Raw genomic sequence first — 17,816 nt, 5'->3', positions numbered from 1 at the left:
ACACCTGGTCAGCCTGGTGCAGTAGCCTAGTGACTAAATCCTCAGTATGTTCCACGATTCAATATGGGTGCTGGCTCATGTCCCTGCTGCTCCACTTTCCGTCCAGCTCTCTGCTTTTGGCCTGGGAAAGCAGTCAAAGGCCCAAAGCCTTGGGATCCCGTACCCGTGTGGGAGACCCACGCTTTGTATTGGCCCAGCTCTGGCCATTTCGGATGGAAGACCTTCAGCGGATGGAAGATCTTTCTCTTTCCTCCTCTTTGTAAATCTGACTCTCTAATAAAAATAAACCTTAGGGGAAAAAAAGAGAGAGACAGAGTGAGACACCTGGTCGAAGTTTTGGCTGTTTCATTTCTAATCCAGCTCCCTGCTAATTTACCCGGGAAGGCAGCTGAAGAAGGTTGAAGTGCTTGAGTCTCTGCTACCCATGCGGGAGACTGGGATGGAGATTCAGGCTCCTGGTTTGGGTCTGGTTGACATCATTTCAGAGTGAAGTGGATGGAAGATATCTCTCTTGCTCCCTTTCTGCAAGTCTACTTTTCAAATAAATAAAATAAATCTCTAAGAAGAATCAGAAGTCATGCAGTGGAAGCAGGTGCTTTAATTAAAGTCCACACACACTAAGCTCATCTTCTAGTGACTTTCCCTATTTACACCAAATTTAGTTCTAATGTATTTTTTTTAAACAAATTACCTATTTCTTTTGTTTAAAAGGCAGAGAGAAGAAGTTTGTTTGATCACTGTACATTTTTTAAACAGATTTATTTATTTCTTTGGAAATGCAAAGCTATAGAGAAGGAGAGAGGGAAAAAGGGAGAGAGAGAAAGACCTTCTGTCTGTTGGTTCACTCCCCAAGTGGCCACAATGACCAGAGCTGAGCCAATCTGAAGCCAGAAGCCAGAAGCTTCTTCCACCTCTCCCATGTGTGTACAGGGTCCCAAGGCTTTGGGCTGTCCTCGACTGCTTTCCCAGGTCACAAACAGGGAGCTGGAAGGGAAACGGGGCCACTGGGACATGAATCAGAACCCATATGGGATCCTGGCATTTGCAAGGTAAGGATTTAGCCAGTGAGGCATTGGACCTGGCTGAATGCACAAATATTCTTAGCAGTTTGTGCCAGATTTTGTGCTACATGCTTTCCAAAAGGCCACTGAAATTTCCTAACTATATCCAGAAGGTAGACACTATTGTGTTCCCCATTTTACAAATGAGTAAACTGAGGTGTGGTAGTAAAAGGATCAACTTCAATATCCCCAGAAAAGTATTCTTTAGATGAGGTTAACATCTCCATCACTTTTGAGTAAAGACAGCTTCTCACAATATGGTTGGCCTTCAATCGATTCGAGAAGAGGGATACTTCCATACTGTATTCAGTACAGCAGCAATACCAAAATACCAACCCTTTCCTGAGAATTTCACACTTGCCAATATCCTCACTTCCTATAAGCAGATGCCAAAAATAAACCTCCCTTTTATGTAGGTGTAGTTTACAGATGGATACATACACATGCAGACACACTATTTTTTTTTTTTTTAGAACTCCAACCAGCACAATATATAACTTAGCCCAAGTCATAAATGCCAGAGCTGGAATCCAAATGCAGCTACCTGGAACTCAGACACTGAACTTTTTTTCTTAAAACAAAAAGAAAGGTGTGTGTGGTGGTACATGGGCGTCTTCTTTGGTTTCATTTCAATAGCAGAGGGAAGGGGAGATCATGAGAGTCCACCTGCTAGCTCTCAACACTAGGACTTGGCTGGGGCTGGAGTCAGCACCTAGGACTTCAATCGAGGTTTCCCATGTGGAAGGCAGGAACCCAATGACTTGAGCCATGGTCACTGTCTCTCACGGTCTGCCTTGACAGGAAGATGAAGTAAGGAGCTGGAGGCAGGAATTAAACCTGGGCACTTGGGTACAGGATGTGGACATCTTAACGACGAGGCTGCAGCCAAAACAAAACACTGAGAGGTAGGGAGGAAGTAAAAGTGAGTGAGAGAGAGGGAAGGAGACAGATTGCATCTGCTGATTTACTCCACATATGCCTGCAACAGCCAGGGCTGGATCTGGCCGAGGCTGGGGAGCTGGGAACTCAATCCAGCTCAGCCAGATGGGTGGCAAGGATGCAACTACTTGACTGTCCTCTTCTGCTTCTAGGACCTGTACCTGCAGGACACTGGAATCACGAGGAACAGCAAGGACATGTGCTCTCAGCTACTCTGATAAGAGATGTGTGGTTTTCAACTACTAGGTCAAGCACTTTCCCCAGCATTGGGTTCAGTGACTACTGAATGAACAACAACAACAAAAAACAACATACAATCATTTACTCACCAGGTAGACATTGCTTGCAGAATTCAGCGAGTAATACAAATGCACGACGAATGGGCTTTTGCTCAGCGCCAGGGCATCTCTCTCAGCTTGGACCTGGTGGGTCATGTTTTTGTTGATCATGTCTGCTTTTTTGACAACCTATGATAATACCATGACAATAAGACATATTTCTACTATTTTTTTAATCACAAAGTAGTCTCAGGCTTCAAATCGGCCATTATAAAAACACCAAGAAGAGAAAATATGTAGATGCCGTTTGGATCTCACATTGCCTTCAGGAAACTGTCATAAAAGTAGCTACTATGGTACAACAAACAAAAACACTATCTCAAGTTATTTATCTTTCTTGGCAAAGGTATGCATTCCAATTTTTTTTTTTAGTTTGTTGACAATCTTTACATAGTTAATTACAGTAAAAAGGTTCAGGGTCTATAGGGAAGTGGGTAAGACTATTATGTCCATATTGTTTCCTTCTGTATCTGAGGTAAAGGGGGATAGTGAGGGAGAAGCCCCACCCAGTTTCCCACCCACCCTGATACATTTCATTTTTCTGAAAAAAAGACTTACTTAATTATTCATCTGAAAGCAAAGTGACGGTAACGGGAGGGGGAAAGAGGAGGAAGAGAGACAGACAGAGACTTTCCACTTGTGGGTTCATTCTGCAAAGGGCCAAGCCAGAACCAGGAGCCAAGAATGCCACTCTGGAATCCTGTGTGGGCAACAGAAGCTCGAGGCCACGAACTCCTGCCTTCCCAGGTACATTTGTAGCAAGCTGGATCAGAGCTCAAAGTGGTACTCCAAAATGGGATGCCGGTGTCACAAATCATCCCCAACTTGCTGTGCTCCAGGCAAGATGTCACATCCTTTTTGAGAAGGAAAACATTCTATTTTGCAGCTGTTATAGCAAAATCAAAAGATATCAATGTCCCTCAGAGGCGTTTAAAACCTAGGTATGGATAACAACATCTACTAAATAGACTTTTTAAACTTCTGATTCTTCGTTGGATAGGAATAAAATCCGAACAAACAAGGTCGTGGGGCAAAGCAGAAGCACAGCATGCTAATTCTTTGTGGCAACAGCATTCCATATGGGGTGCCCCATATGCTGCATGTCTCACCCAGCTCCCTGCTGACCGCCTGGGAAAGCAGCAGAGGAGGGTCCAAGGCCCTGGGCCCCGGCACCTACCTGGGCAACTAGAAAGAAGCACCTGGCTCCCAGCTGTGGACCAGTCCAGCTCTAGTTGCTGCGTCCATTTGAACCAGTTGATGGAAGATCTCTCTCCCTTTCTTTCCCTGAAACTCTTTCAAATAAAATACATGAATCTATCTCTTTTTCTTTCTTTCTTTCTTTTTTTTTTTTTTTTACGAAGAACAATACAAGAAGTTTGCATCATTTACAAAAACTGAAGGGGATTGACAAAGCAAGCCTGTGGCATTATTCCACTTATTTTTACCTGGATTTTGGAATCTCTGGGAGATTCTTTTCACCCCTGTACTCCAAAACCCTATTCTTTTTTCTTTTTTTAAGATTTATTTAGCAAAGTCAGATATATAGAGGAGGAGAGACAGAGAGGAAGATCTTCCATCCGATGTTTCACTCCCCAAGTGAGCACAATGGCTGGTGCTGCGCCCATCTGAAGCCAGGAACCAGGAACCTCTTCCAGGTCTCCCACATGGGTGCAGGGCCCCAAGGCCTTGGGCCGTCCTCGACTGCTTTCCCAGGCCACAAACAGGGAGCTGGATGGGAAGCGGAGCTGCCGGGATTAGAACTGGCGCCCATATGGGATCCTGGCATGTTCAAGGCGAGGACTTTAGCCACTAGCTACCGTGTTGGCCCCCAAAACCCTATTCTTAGAATGACTGTTCAAGAAGAACTTGCTCAACAAATGAATTAATTAATGTGTTCACTTCAATAACAGATAATATCGTAGAAGCAAATGCAAAAACCTTGAGAACACATAAGTCAAGTAATAATTCCAATGACATGAGTCTGAGAGGTCGGGGATGATTTGAAGGGGAGCTAAGATGAACTGTTGTGCTGGCGACGACGACAGGGTTTTTGGGTGGATTCAGTTCCCGTGGGGCAGCCGGCAGGTCCGCGTATTCCTGGACCGCAGGTGGGCGGGGCCCGCAGCCGGCAAGCCCTGAGCCGTAGGCAGGTGGGGCTCGGACCGCAGAGCGGCCGACAGATAGACCTCGGCCTGAGGCAGGTGGGCTTAGGCGGGGCTCCCTTCGGGCAGCGAACAGACGGAGGTGGGGCCGTCAGCTCTTTCGGTCGTAGTTGGTTACGACCTAGAACAGTGTTACAGCTCAGTGTTACTGGCCAATGACAGGCCGGTCCGCGTACAGCTCTACAGGCGCCTCCTCTTCGGACCTATGTTACAGCTCCGCAGTCAGGGACAACCTGGGGCCGTCCCCGCCGCTGCTGTGGTCAAGGCCACGCTGCTTCTCTTCTTCGCGGTCGCTGGAATCGCCGTTTGGAGCCCCCTTCTGCTGCTACCACCTCCGCTGCTGCCACCCTCTGGGTGCCACAGTCGCCCACCGCGGACGCGGTGCCCCGGCTGCCGCCCCGGCTGCCGCTGCCGCCGCTGCCGCCGCTGCCGCCGCTGCCGCCGCTACCGCCGTCGCCGCTCTTTCCCGAAGAATCACCAGGAGTCAGGAGTCGTCAGGAACGTTTATTCAAACACGGCCGGGTCTCCGAGGAACAAGACCCCGAGCCTCCAAATCTTAGGGTATTTATACAGAAATCAGCCAATCAGAGGGTTATTTTAGCATCCTTCATTTGTATAAGGGACCTTCACACTATTGGTTAGTTCAAGGTGAGGTGGGGGCTTCCTATCCAGGTGATGGGATGAGTGTCACGTAGGCAGGTGGACCCCCGCAGAGTACCTGGGCAATTGCCCCTAAACCATTAGGCCTGGGGTCACATGGCCTTTTAGTAGAGCTAGTGAAGCAGGGTTATAGAGGCAGGAATACAGCACCGAGCAGGGGCAAATTAGATTTTTAACCATTCCACAGAACCCTGATACATTCATAAGCTCGTTGGGGAAAAACAGAGAAGGGTGCAAGAAGAGAACTTAAGGGGGAACCAGCACAACCATAAGCGCAGAAACACAGCACTGAGAGGCTTTTCAATTGCTTAGGTGGCTACCACGTACAGTGTGTGCAAGACAGGATGGAAAAGCCGAGTTAGACTCTGAAGCCTGACCTTGAAGCTTCCTAAGGAGTTCAGACTGTCGCTTGCATATCACAGACTTAAGGAAGAACAAAAATGCGCCAATAATTCCAGAAAGTGGGCTATTCCAATAGGACCCATGAACCACAAAAACAGCACCAAAAAGCCCGAAGAGAAAGACTATTGCATGATTCTGTTCTATGCAAAGAAATGTAAAACCTGCAGTGCTAAAAAATTAGTGGTTACCTGAGTGAGGCTCATGGTATTAATAAGAGGTCTTGTTTCTGGCAACAGAAATATTCCAAAATTGTACTGGAGTGTCAGTTACAAAAATATTCAGTTTACTATAAAACATTGACTTACATTGTTATAAATGAGTGAATAAATACCTATTGTATAGGTATTTATTGGATAAGTGATTTGATACAGCTTTGGGAATGAAAAGGAATAAAAAGGATGGAAGAGATGGAACACACAGGAATAGTTGAGTGACAGAGACAGCGTGAAGGAGAGGAAAGCTAAACCGGCTGAGGGTTCTGGTGTGAAGGCAGACACGATGGTGGTGGTGTTGTAGGCTTTTTGAACCCCGAATACTGCAGCAACCTCAAATTCTTGTCTCGCAGGAAAGAAGAATTTTCATGCGGACACAGTTTAGTTTTAAAGTAAGATTTATTAGAAAAAGTTGAGAAAGTAGACTCCCATCCTAGTAATGGGAGGGGGCCTCGAGATCCTCTACCATAGTGGCAGGGGGAAAAGCAAGAGAGAAAAACCCTAGTTCCCTGCCATAGTGGCAGGAGGAAAAGCTAAGAGAGAAAAATCCATATTAATGGTGGGGAAAGTATCTTTTAAAGACTCCCCTCAATGATGTTTCTCCATAAACAAAGAAAATTCCTGGTTTCCATAGTACCTGGCCTTGGGACAAAAGGCCAGAAAGGTGTCACTGGCCAACTTCCTTGGTCCCTTTCTAATGATAAAGAGGCCAGTCTGAAGCCCTCCCCCTTGGCAATGGCTGGAGACAGAATTGGGTGGAGGCTTCAGGTGGGGAATAGATATGTTAATGTCACCGTTGTCTCCTGGGAAGCATTCCTGATAAGATATGCATTTGTCTTGGGAGAGACTTGTGTTCTGGTGAATCGAAGACATGGTGGGGAAAAAACCCCTTTATGTTTGAGAAAAAAATGACTTGGGGACCCAGAAAACCCTAACTGCCTACTACCCAGTCTAACTCCTCTCAGAGTGGGATGAGATGGACAGGGCCAATACAGGCGGTCAGCCCTGGAACACCCTCCTCAATGTGTAAGAGGAAGTTGAAAGGCAAAGACAGACTGCTGGTCCTGAGTTTGTTTCCTGGTGAAGTGTGAGCAGTGGGAAACCAGGCTGCTTGGGCTGTATTTCAACTTTTTCTTTAGAGATCCCACATCGAAAACATGAATGAAGAAAACAAAAGACGTTAGCTTGCCGATATTTAGGGTTGTACAGGTCAGATTTAAATCCATATCAAAATGGATAAGATTAAAAGACAATCTGGGGAGTTGGAAGATGGCCGACCACAGAGAGTGGGTGTAGGGCAGAGTGGGGACAGAGGGGAACTGATCCAGCAGAGAAACAAACCAGGAGACACAGAATTGTGGGGAAAGGTGTAGGAAGGTCACAGGAGTTCGCTGAAGTACGAAGATCTACGCAGCGCGGAGAGACAACCATAAAAAGGAAAAAAGAGGAGACAGCACACCGCGAGAAATTTAGTGAGTCGCGATCCCAGTCAGGGGGAAGGCGGCGGAATCTCAGGCGTCCACACCGACAGGGGCACAGACCACTGGAGTGCAGGAGACCCTAAAAGAGGCTACAGGATTGAACAAAGGGGGCATCAACCCACGAAGCTAAGCAGGGGGGGTTGCCCAGAAACGTGCCTCCCAGCTGGTCAGCAACTTTGAGAGAGTGCAGAGGGGACTGGAGCTGCGCTCTGGGACCGGGTCACAGTAATCCCCAACTCAGCTCCGAATGGTTGACTCCAGGGGAAACTGTTGCTGGGCTCAGCCTGAGCACCAGGAGTGGGGCAACACTCAGCAGAGCCTCCCTGGACAGAGGTGCAGGCTGGTGCGGGCACGGTTACACGACTCCCATGGCTCTGCTCCCAAAGGCAGAAGAGCTTTGAGAAAGTGCAAAAAAAAAAAAAAAAAAAAAAAAAAAAAAAAAAAAAAAAAAGAAAGAAAAGCCTTGTAAAGGGGGTAGGGCAGGACTGTGAACTCCAGCACATCCTCTGCTGTGCTCAGCTCAGGAGGAGACCCCGAAGCAAACCCGGTTCGGCAGAACCACGGGGCAAGTTCTCCCAGCAGATGAAGCTGGAGGCTGCTAAACAAAGCTTGCTGGCCTGGCAGTGGAGTAGCTGTAGTACATCTCCCAGTGGGACAACTCTTTTGAGTGGGAATTCGGAGGAGAAGAACTTGGCGGAACTTTCCAACCCAGCCTAGAGGGTAGATTCCAAACCACAGGAGGCAGGGGTCCAGGACAGAGACCCCCCCGCAGTGTGCAGCACGGGTCTCCAGCCCAAGAGGCAAGACACGGCTGGGCAGGCCTGTGGCCGGAGGCGGTGCAGAGGCCCCGGCTACGTGCCAGGCCCCGAGCCCAAGGGGCAAGACGCGGCTTTGCAGACCTGTGGCCTCAGGAGGCTCAGAGGCTCCTACTACGCTCTGCCCCGACCCCAGCCCCCGTCCCGAGCCCAACAGGAAAGACGCGGTTCTGCGGACCTGTGGCCTGAAGTGGCGCAGGGGCCCCTGCTACACGCGGCTCCTGCCCCCAGCCCAAGAGGCAGGACGTGGCTCTGTAGACCTGAGGCCTGAGGTGGCACAGAGGCCCCAAGCCCAAGAAGCAAGATGCGGTTCTGCGGACCTGTGGCCTGAGGTGCTGCAGAGGCCCCTGCTACACGTGGCCTGGCCCCGAGCCCAAGAGGCAAGATGCGGCTCTGCAGACCTGTGGCCTGAGGTGGCGCAGAGGCCCTGAGCCCAAGAGGCAAGACACGGCTCGGCAGAGTCAACTAACCCGGACGGAGGCGTGGAGCAGTGTGTCTCCCAGTGGAGCAATGACTTTTAGTGGGAGCTGCAAGGGGAAGGCCTGGCACTAGGGCTGGGACATAGCACCTCCTGACTCAGTTCGGGGCTGTGGACCACAAACTCTGAGCAACAAGCAGCTGGAGACTCAGGCAGAACCCCCTGCTGTGCTTAGCTAGAGCTCCAGAGTCAGTGGCACCACCCAATAGATCTCCTGAACCGGGAAGAAACACAGGCAAGCAGGGCCACAGCAGGGTGTTTCCCAGCAGGGGACTACATCTATGACGGTACAGTTGGGTGTGGAACAGCAAGCTCTACATCTACCCAGAGCAAAGAGAAGAAGCCCAAGGTTACAAACTATATCATTTACACCCTATCCACATTGGCACACATAGGACAACACCCAACCAACTAGCTACAATGGAGATAGGTTGCAGAGATGTAAACCCAGGCGCAAACGAAGCCAATCAACACCCACCTCACCATCATCTGCTGTCCCCAATAGAGTAAGAAGAAGTATACTTATGCCAACACTCCATACAGCAGTTGCTGGGTCACACTTCCTATAGGCTACAGCACCGAGGGCAACGGCTCTGGACAAGCAAGTCAGAGGCTAAAACCCCAAAATGGCAAGAAACAGCAACACAATGAGAAGTATCGGAAAAAGTAATGACTCAGAAGAAAGATCAAGCATTCCCCCTCAAAACAACCAAAAACATATCTCAATATCTGAGATGCAAGATGATGACATAGAGGAATTACCAGATAGGAATTTAAGAAACTAGTGATGAGATTCATCAGAGACAGCGAAAAGCACTGGGAAGAGTCCAAGGAATTCGAAAACCATGTCATTGCAGAAATAAATCAAGTCAAAAAAGGGGTCCTCGATCTAGAACACAAAATTGAAAGCTTAACCAACAGATTGAACACAGCAGAGGACAGAATATCAGAATTGGAAGACATTCAGATTGAAAGGCAGCAGTTCATGAAACAGTTGGAGACAAATCTGGAGAAAGCCAATAGGTCCATACAAGAAATGAAAGACAACCTCAAAAAATCAAATATTAGAATAATAGGCCTTCCCGAAGGAGTGGAAAAGGAGATAGGCTTGCAACGGGTGCTCAATGAGATAATAAAGGAGAACTTCCAGAATACCGGAAATATAAATCCAGCACAAATCCAGGAAGGACAGAGAACCCCCAATAGATTCGACCCAAAGCGATCCTCACCCAGACATGTGGTCCTCAAACTGCCTTCAAGGGAATACAAGGAAACAATTCTAAGACAAGAAAAAAGGACAAGATTACTTTCAGAGGAAGGCAAATCAGAATCACATTAGATCTCTCAGAAGAAACACTCCAGGCAAGAAGAGAATGGGTAAAACCTTTCAAATCCTGAAACAAAACAACTGCCAACCGAGAATAATGTACCCGGCAAAACTCTCATTTGTATTTGAGAATGAAATTAAATATTTCAACAGCAAAGAGAAACTAGAAGAATACACCAGCACGAAACCAGCTCTAGACAACCTCCTCAGGAAGGTACTAAACCCAGAGAGAAAAAAAATGAAAACCAAAATCAAAGATGGCAAATGGGAAGACCTCTGCACTAAAATCCATAAGAAGTTAGTCAACCAGGCAGAGATTCTAATAGTCGCAAATACACACTTGGACACTTACACGCGCTCATGGCAGCCCAAAATCAATTTCTCTCAATATTATCTCCAAACACAAATGGCCTAAACTCACCAATCAAAAGATAAAGATTAACAGACTGGATCATGAAACAGGACCCAACAATCTGTTGCCTACAAGAGACACATCTAACCAAAAAAGCCTCTAAGAAACTGAAAGTGAAGGGATGAAAAAAGATATTTCACGCCAATGGATGAGAAAAAAAGGCTGGGGTAGCTATTCTAATTTCAGATGATATAGACTTCAAGCTGACAGACATCAAAAAAGACAGGGAAGGTCATTATATATTGGTGAAGGGACTGATACATCAAGAAGTAATCACTATTGTGAATATATATGCACCAAATTCCAACGCCTAGCTACGTGAAGCAATTACTTACAGACTTAAGGGGAGACATTGATATGCACACAATAATAGTGTGTGACCTTAACACCCCACTAACAACAATAGACAGATCAACAAAACAAAAACTCAACAAAGAAACAACAGAGCTCATACAAATAATAGAACAACTGGACTTGGTAGACATTTATAGAACTTTTTACCCCAAGGCCACAGATTATACATTTTTTTCAGCAGTACATGGCACCTTCTCCAGGATCGACCACGATAGGACACAAAGCAAACCTAAATAACTTCAAAAAGATAGGAATCATACCATGTACCCTCTCAGACCACCATGGAATGAAACTGGAAATCAGCAATTCAAAATGCACCAGGAAATACAGAAACACCTGGAGGTTGAACAATATGCTATTAAACGAACAATGGGTCAGAGAAGAAATTAAAGATGAGATCAAAAAATTTATGGAAACCAATGAAAACTCTGACACAACATTCCAAAACTTATGGGACACGGCCAAAGCAGTGCTGTGGGGTAAATTCATCGCAATTGGAGCCCATGTCAAGGCCCAAGAGAGGCATCAAATACAGGAACTAAACACACACCTCTAGGATTTGGAAAAACAGCAGCAGAAGAGCCCCACACACAACAGGAAACAAGAAATCATCAAAACAAGGGAGGAAATTAATCAGATAGAAACAAAAAAAACTATACACAAAATCAATGAATCAAAAAGCTGGTTTTTTGAGAAGATAAACAAGATAGACACCCCACTGGCCCGACTGACAAAGAAAAAACAAGAGAAGGCAAGAATTAACAGCATCAAAGATGAAAAAGGCAACATAACAACAGACACTGCATCCATTAAGAACATAATTAGAAATTACTACAAAGCACTATACTCCAACAAATCAGAAGACCACCAAGAAATGGAAAAGTTCTTAGACTTATACAACCTGCCAAAACTTAGCCCAGAGGCAACAAAAGACCTGAACAAACCCATAACTGAAGTAGAGATTGAATCAGTGATTAAAGTTCTCCCAACAAAGAAAAGCCCAGGCCCAGACGGCTTCACTGCAGAATTCTACAAAACATTCCGAACAGAACTGACCCCAGTCCTCTACAAACTCTTCAATACAATAGAAAAAGAGGCAACTCTTCCAAACTCATTCTATGAAGCCAACATTACCTTAATCCCAAAACCAGACAGAGACCCAACTGAGAAGGAAAACTACAGACCTATTTCTCTGATGAACATCGACGCTAAGATTCTCAACAAAATCCTAGCTAATAGAATTCAAAAACACATCAGACAGATCATTCATCCAGATCAAGTAGGATTCATCCCTGGAATGCAGGGATGGTTCAACATCCGGAAATCTATAAATGTGATACACCACATCCAAAAATTGCAAAACAAGAACCACATGATAGTATCAATAGACGCAGAAAAAGCTTTCGACAAAATCCAACACAATTTCCTGCTAAAAACCCTAACCAAGGTAGGCATAGATGGAAAAATCCACAACATAATTAAAGCAGTATATGAAAAACCCAACGCCAGCATCATACTGAATGGAGGAAAACTGAACCCTTCCCACTGAAATCTGGAACAAGACAGGGATGTCCGCTTTCTCCGCTGCTGTTCAACATAGTCCTAGAGGTACTCGCTGAGGCCATAAGACAAGAAAAAGAAATCAAAGGAATCCAAATGGGATTCGAAGAAGTCAAGCTTTCACTATACGCAGATGACATGATTCTCTACATAGAAGACCCAAGAGACTCAATACAGAGACTGCTAGAACTTGTACGAGAGTTTGGTAGAGTGGCAGGGTACAAAATTAATGAACAAAAATCAACAGCCATAGTGTATGCGAACAGCCCCAAGATGGAAAAAGATTTAACCAGAAAGATACCATTCAAAATAACAGAGAAAAGTATGAAGTATCTAGGAATAAACCTAACCAAAAATGTAGGAGACCTATTTGAAGAAAACTACAAACTGCTTAAAAAAGAAATTGAACAGGACCTCAAAAGATGGAATAACATCCCATGCTCCTGGATAGGTAAAATCAATAACATTAAAATGTCTATACTGCCAAAAAGCAATATATACATTCAACCCAATCCCAATCAAATTGCCCAAAACATTTTTCACAGATCTGGAAACAATGATCCAAAGGTTCATCTGGAAACACAAAAAACCACGAATAGCTAAAACCATTCTGAAGAACAGGAAGTTAGCAGGGGGAATCACAGTTCCAGACCTCTGGACATACTATAGGGCAGTGGTTCTCAAAACAGCCTGGTACGGGCAAAAAAATAGAGAAGAAGATCAATGGAGCAGAATAGAAACACCAGAAGGGAACCCACACAAATACAGCCAAATAATCTTTGACAAAAAGACAAACGACAATCCAGGCAAATGGGAAGGCCTGTTCAATAAATGCTGTTGGGATAACTGGTTGATACCCTGCAAAAACAAAAAGATAGACCCACATCTCTCACCATACACTAAGATCAAATCTAAATGGATAAAAGATCTAAACCTACATCAAGAAACCTTCAAACTTTTGGAAGAAAATGTCGGAAATACTCTACAAGATCTAGGGGTAGGTCCTGACTTCCTAAAAAGGACACCAAAAACATTAGCAATCAAAACCAGAATAAACAAATGGGACCTCATCAAACTAAGAAGCTTCTGTACAGCGAAGGAAACAATCAACAAAGTAAAAAGGCAACCCACAGAATGGGAGAAGATCTTCACACACCACATAGGTGACAGAGGGCTGATCTCCAGAATATACAAAGAACTACAAAACAACCAAAATGTCAAAACAAACAAGCCACTCAAGAAATGGGCACGGGAAATGGGCAAACACTTCACAAAAGAACAAACCCAAATGGCAAATAAACATATGAAAAAATGCTCAAGTTCCCTGGCAATAAGGGAAATCCAAATTAAAACATCAGTGAGGTACCACCTAACGCCAGTAAGACTGTCCCACATGAATAAAAGCACCAACAACACTTGTTGGCGAGGTTGTGGGGAAAAGGGAACCCTACTCCACTGCTGGTGGGGCTGCAGGCTGGTACAGCCTCTATAGAAATCAGTATGGAGAACATTCAAACAACTCAAAATCAACATACCGTATGATCCAGCAATAGCACTCCTAGGAATATACCCAAAACTCCTGTTTTATGAGAAGCCAACATGCACCCCAATGCTCATAGCAGCACAATCAGTAATTGCAAAAACATGGAAGCAAACGAAATACCCATCAGCAGAAGACTGGATAAGAAAGCTATGGTTCATCTACTCCATGGAATACTACTCAGCTATTAAAAAACACAAAATGCAGTTCTTTGTGGTCAAATGGGCCAAACTGGAAACCATTATGCTAAGGGAAATGAGCCAATCCCAAAAGGTAAGATACCACATGTTTGTGTTAATTTAAGAGGATATGATGTTATGTAAAACATGTTACTTTATGTATATTATGTTATATGTCGTGTACAAACTAAAACTGAATTGACAATGAGGTGATCACAGAAGATGGTCAAGAAATCGCACTTGTTTTTAACATAGTGGTTACTCAATACTATAACTATTAATTACACAACGAAGTTAATTGTTGCTGAGGGTATGTTGGAGCCTTTAATTGATCGGGTTGATAATCTGATGGTTCTGCCCTCGACTGGACAGGGTCTCTCCAAGAAGCTGAGGAACTAGACTGGACTATAAGATGTTGGACTCTTAGTTTATGCTTGCAAAGAGGGAATTTCAACAGTACTTGATCAGTGGATATGCAACAAGGTGGAATATTCCACATGGGGGGAGGGCGGGCAGAGGGGTGGGGTGATTCCCAGTTCCAACGAAACTGTATCACATAATACAATGTAATCAATAAATAAAAAAAAGAAACTGTATGATAAAATAATAACAACAATAATAAAATGTATTAAAAAAAAAAGACAATCTGGGAGTGATTTACAAATTAAAGTTCCCAATAAAGATCAAATCAGTAACAAGAGAGAGCAGGAGAAAAAAAAAAAAAAGGACCCAGAAGACACAGACACAAAGAATATGCTAACGTTTTAAAATTCTGTAACACAACGTATCAGAAAAGCTCCCTCGGCCCGGCGGCGTGGCCGAGCGGCTAAAGTCCTCGCCTTGAACGCACCAGGATCCCATATGGGCACTGGTTCTAATCCCGGCAGCTCCACTTCCCATCCAGCTCCCTGCTTGTGGCCTGGGAAAGCAGTCCAGGACGGCCCAAGGCTTTGGGACACTGCACCCGTGTGGGAGACCCGGAAGAGGTTCCTGGTTCCCGGCATCGGATCGGCGCGCACCGGCCCGTTGTGGCTCACTTGGGGAGTGAATCATCGGACGGAAGATCTTCCTCTCTGTCTCTCCTCCTCTCTGTATATCCGGCTTTCCAATAATAACAAAATCTTAAAAAAAAAAAAAAAAAAAAAAAAAGAAAGAAAAGCTCCCTCCTGTGACTCAATCAATGTCCACACATTCGTCACTTTCCTATGGTGGAAAATTTTCCACAATGTTACAAGTCAGAGTACACGGGGAAAGCAAAGTTAAAAAAAGAAAAGAAAAGAAAAGACTTGGGGATTGATAACCACGATTCCACAGGTCGGCTTCTTACCTTCACTGCATACAACTTGTCGCCTTTCTGTCCCAGATAGACTTTTCCGAAAGCGCCCCGGCTAATGGGCTTCACGATGGTGAACTCCTCAATGGAAGGCGGCCTGGGCACCGGGATCTTGTTCCCGCTCTCCTCCTTCTCCGCGGGAGGCTCCATGGCTGCACCGCGCAGCCAGAGAACCGAGCGCCACAGCCGCCCCGGGCACACCTGCCTCAGCCGCCACTCCCGCCAACCCGGTTCAAAGCCGGCTCCGCCCACGCCGCGCACGCCGTGACGTCACTGCGTTGAGCTCCGCCCCGCGACGGAGGCTGGAAGGGTTCGAGGTCGCCGCCGCCGGCCGCCGGTCAGCGTGCGCCGCCCGGGAAGGAGGCACGCGTTGTTTCCGTGTGCGGACCGCACCCGGGGCCAGCCCGACCTCGAGAGATTCCTCACGGCTTCCCAAAGAAGCTGTGGGGCCTTGCACCTTCTCCCACTCCCGGTGCCAGTCAGGCCCAGCAGGGACTCCTGCCTCTCCTCTCCCGCCCCACGCCATGATATAACCCTGTTCGGACTGTCTCTCTGGGAGGGGGCCATGAAGCCGTGCTTTGGGGGACAGGTTGTTCTAGAAGTCGCCGCAGGCACGGAGGTGGGCAGCAAGCGGGTGGCTGGCCCTGCCACCGTACGGTTTCAAAAACTGTCCCTTTCCTGGCTAAGATCCACGATGAAAGAAATTCAGGGTCATGCGAAGAGGATGAAAACAAGCAACATTCCAAATGGCGAAAGACCCAGCGCCGGGCTGGAAAGGGGCAGTCCACTGACAGATGTGACAGGATTAGTAAAACGAAAAAAAAAAAAAATTCCAGGTTTAATGGGGGTGACTGCCAATTCTCCACTTAAGAAAACACAGCAGCCAGGGAGGAGGACTTTCGGGGCGGTGGGGTGGGGCAGATTCCAGAACACCACGAAACGCCCGCCCCGGAAGGGGCCATATGTCCCCGCCCCGGCAGTAAAAGGCGTGAGGGCCGCGGCTTCCGGGGCGGGCCGATTGGCGTTGGCACGGCTGCAGACGGGGCGGGAAGCCATTTTCCGTCTCTGGGAGGAGAGGACTGGGACACTGAGGGAGAAGAAGGAGAGCAGGGGCATCGCCCAGCGCCTCTCCGCCGGTCCGTCGGCAGCAAGGGGGAAGCGTGGGCGGCAGGCGGGCGCGGTCGCTCGCCGCGGGCCCACCGGACATGTTTTCCCTCTCCACCACGGTGCAGCCGCAGGTGAGCTCGGGATTTGGCCTTTGTTGTTGTGGGGGGCTTTGGCCGCGGTTGTTCTGGTTTTCTGCGTCGGTCGCTTCGGAGTCTCGGAAGCCATCCTCGGTGGGCGGGAGGCCACGCCGCGAGTGGGATTTGAGGCTGAAACAGGGCGGACGAGCCACAGCGTGATGGAGACCCTGTCTCGTCCCCGAGATGGCGATCAGTTTTGGCTGGAGGGGCGGCACGTTGTTGTTCTGGGCCAGGCTTTCGGGGGCGAACTGCGGGGGGAATGTCTCCACGGAGGATGTGAAGGGATCAGGGGAGGCTGCTTGCTATCCAGCCCCCTGTCTTTCCTTTGACGTGGAATTGAACCCACGCTTGCTATGAGAATCTGAATAGCCACCATGAACGTCATCTTTTTAAAAAATTTATTAGAAATGATCTTAATTTTCCCCACCCAGATCGTTAACTGGCTAGAGTTAAAAATTTTCGTTTTTAACCAGATGCCCCTCTTTTTTTGTCACACGGAAGTGCGGACGGAGAACCATCTCAAAGCTTTCTGTCTCAGAGTGATCGTTTGTGATACTGGTTTACTCCCAGAATTTTTTTTTCTTTTTCTAGTTAGCATTTTGATGGTTTTATTTTAAACATGATCACGGTTGGGTAAATCAGTGGTTTGAGAACATTCAGATTTTTAAAAAATGTTTCCCAAAGCGACCTTTAGCTTGACAGTCTTAGCATACCATTGTGTTCCTTTGTGTAACTTCTGTTTCCCTGTGTGTGTGTGTGTTTGTGTGTGTGTGCGCACGCGCGCGCGTGTGCCCGTGCTGGTGCAGTACTAGCTGAGTGATGGTATTTATTGTTTGGGCGTCAGGTATGTACCAAGTGGACAGAGACCTAAAATTGTGCCTTAAAGGTGATATTAACTGGAGGTAAGGAGGAGTTACTGTCTGAAGGAGTGTTTCATTCGAAGGGTGTTGGGGATTGTTGAAGGTTTAAAGACATTGTCAGATTTTTTTTTTTTTTTTTTTTTTTTTTTTTTTTTAGTGTTTCCTTCCATTGACTGAGTGGCTGGAGTTGGGCCAAGCCAAAGCGTTACTCAATCCCTTTTGTGAGTGGCTGGAACCCTATTACATGACCCCTCTTCTGCCCAGCCTCTCTGCTCATTAACAGGAAGCTGGAATTGGGAGTGGAACCTGGTTTGAACCAGGGCACCTTAATAGGATATTTAGACATCCTTAACCGAAACTGTAAATGTCTGCACTTGGATTTATTTATCTTTTAAAGATCTGTGTATCTGAAAGAGTGGTGGTTGAGGCTGAGCCACACTGAAGCAAGGAGACAAGAAC

The 17,816-nt window shown here is 46.5% G+C and overlaps 2 protein-coding genes across 2 annotated transcripts in view; one reads left to right on the top strand and one right to left on the bottom strand.

The window, feature by feature from the left end:
- Positions 1-15,513, bottom strand: part of MASTL (microtubule associated serine/threonine kinase like) — a 52,081-nt gene extending 36,568 nt beyond the window's left edge. Inside the window, exons 1-2 of the mRNA XM_004588534.3 lie at positions 15,248-15,513; positions 2,330-2,467 (exon numbers count right to left, since the gene is read on the bottom strand). Coding sequence (XP_004588591.3) covers positions 2,330-2,467; positions 15,248-15,403 — 294 coding nt within the window. The 5' untranslated portion in view covers positions 15,404-15,513. The remainder of the gene's footprint in view (positions 1-2,329; positions 2,468-15,247) is intronic.
- Positions 15,514-16,231: 718 nt separating this feature from the next.
- Positions 16,232-17,816, top strand: part of YME1L1 (YME1 like 1 ATPase) — a 40,016-nt gene continuing 38,431 nt past the window's right edge. The window contains exon 1 of the mRNA XM_004588447.3: positions 16,232-16,491. Coding sequence (XP_004588504.2) covers positions 16,459-16,491 — 33 coding nt within the window. The 5' untranslated portion in view covers positions 16,232-16,458. The remainder of the gene's footprint in view (positions 16,492-17,816) is intronic.

Source organism: Ochotona princeps, chromosome 10 (genome assembly GCF_030435755.1).
Source record: "Ochotona princeps isolate mOchPri1 chromosome 10, mOchPri1.hap1, whole genome shotgun sequence".
NCBI lineage: Eukaryota > Metazoa > Chordata > Mammalia > Lagomorpha > Ochotonidae > Ochotona > Ochotona princeps.
Note: the sequence above shows the minus strand (reverse complement) of the source record. Positions and strands in the feature narration are given on the sequence as shown.